Source organism: Empidonax traillii, unplaced genomic scaffold, assembly GCF_003031625.1.
Source record: "Empidonax traillii isolate 1590-97213 ecotype Southwest subspecies unplaced genomic scaffold, ASM303162v1 scaffold685:size505991, whole genome shotgun sequence".
Taxonomy (NCBI): Eukaryota; Metazoa; Chordata; class Aves; order Passeriformes; family Tyrannidae; genus Empidonax; species Empidonax traillii.
Window position 1 is genome coordinate 349,985 of NW_020955878.1, and position 1,326 is coordinate 351,310.

Sequence of the window (1,326 nt, forward strand, 5' to 3'; positions counted from 1 at the left end):
TGTTTTATCTCCTTAAAATCCTTTTTTGCCGATACTGACTTTGAATAATTTTTTTGTGCCAGATAAATTGATGTATTTTCTAGATGCGATTCGTAGTTTCAATTTGAACCTGACTTTTTTTTTGAATCTCTGAAGGCACAAGAGTAATGTTTAAATATTGCCCAATCTTTAGATGGAATCACAGAAAGAACCGAGTTGGAAGGGACCCACGAGGACCATCAAGTCCAACCTTTAGCCCTGCACAGGACTATCCCCAGGAGTCACACCATTTGATCTTCCAATGGAAACTGGAGGAACACATAGGCCTACGGGAATGCCAAGGAGGGTTGTGTCTTCCTTGAATAGTGGTTTCAGACAGGCGACATTACATGTGTCATAAGAAATGACATAAAGCTCTTTTATTTGGGCAACTGATTGAAACCAAAGTTGTCAAAGAATTGCTCTCCAGACTCCTTTAACTGTATATACTAACTCTTCAGTGATTACAGTTGGGCCTTATATTGTGAACTTGCATGGAGAAACAGACTTACAGGCGTATCACGCTTCAAAAGTCCTTCCCAGGCTGGAGCATGATATTATAGTGTTGACACTGAGTGGGTCTGAATTTTACCTTTAGTGATTCATATTAAAATATTTTCTAAGAAAATTTATCATTTAGCATGAGAGTTACGTACTGTGAGAACACCTGGAAGAAACACAAGTAATACTTACAGATTGCACTTGGAGCTGCAGATCATTTTTTTCTTGCATTAGAGAAGCCATTTTCTCCTCCAGCTCCTTCCGCTTTGCCTCAGACTTCGCAAGCTCTTCCTTGGTTTTCTCAAACTCTCCCTTCATGTTGGCCATCTCCTTCTCAGACTCTGCACTCTTCAACAAGGGCTTGATCTTGAAGAACAGCTTCATCCAGGGCCAGTGTTTGACGTTCATGAAGGAACGAACGTTGTACTGGATGCAGAAGATGGACTCCCTGGAGCATAATTCATGTGTACAATGAATATTTTCAGTCTGAAGAGTGTCAACACTTTCCCCCAAGCACAGTGGCTTTTACTGAGGATGAGGAATGTGTACCTTCTCTCCACCATTCTCCGGTACTCCACCCTCATCAGGTAACCCCTGCACACAGCCTGTGTGCGGGTGATGAGCTGTGCCAGCTTCTCATCCCTCATCTCCTCCAGGAGCCCCAGCAGCCCAGCTTTGAAGAACACCTTGGAGAGGGAATGTTGCAGCACACCACTGTCAGGCAGGGCAAAGCAGGCCCAGAGGGAGTGAGGGAGTGGGGGTTTGTACCTTGGTGTGTCCAAATTTGTACTGGGTGTGGTCCACATC

At 44.0% G+C, this 1,326-nt stretch overlaps 1 protein-coding gene across 1 annotated transcript in view; it reads right to left on the minus strand.

Moving 5' to 3' along the window:
- Nucleotides 1–1,326, minus strand: part of LOC114065641 (myosin-4-like) — a 20,070-nt gene that overhangs the window by 8,836 nt on the left and 9,908 nt on the right. Inside the window, exons 15-16 of the mRNA XM_027899699.1 lie at nt 1,069–1,205; nt 675–967 (exon numbers count right to left, since the gene is read on the minus strand). Coding sequence (XP_027755500.1) covers nt 675–967; nt 1,069–1,205 — 430 coding nt within the window. The remainder of the gene's footprint in view (nt 1–674; nt 968–1,068; nt 1,206–1,326) is intronic.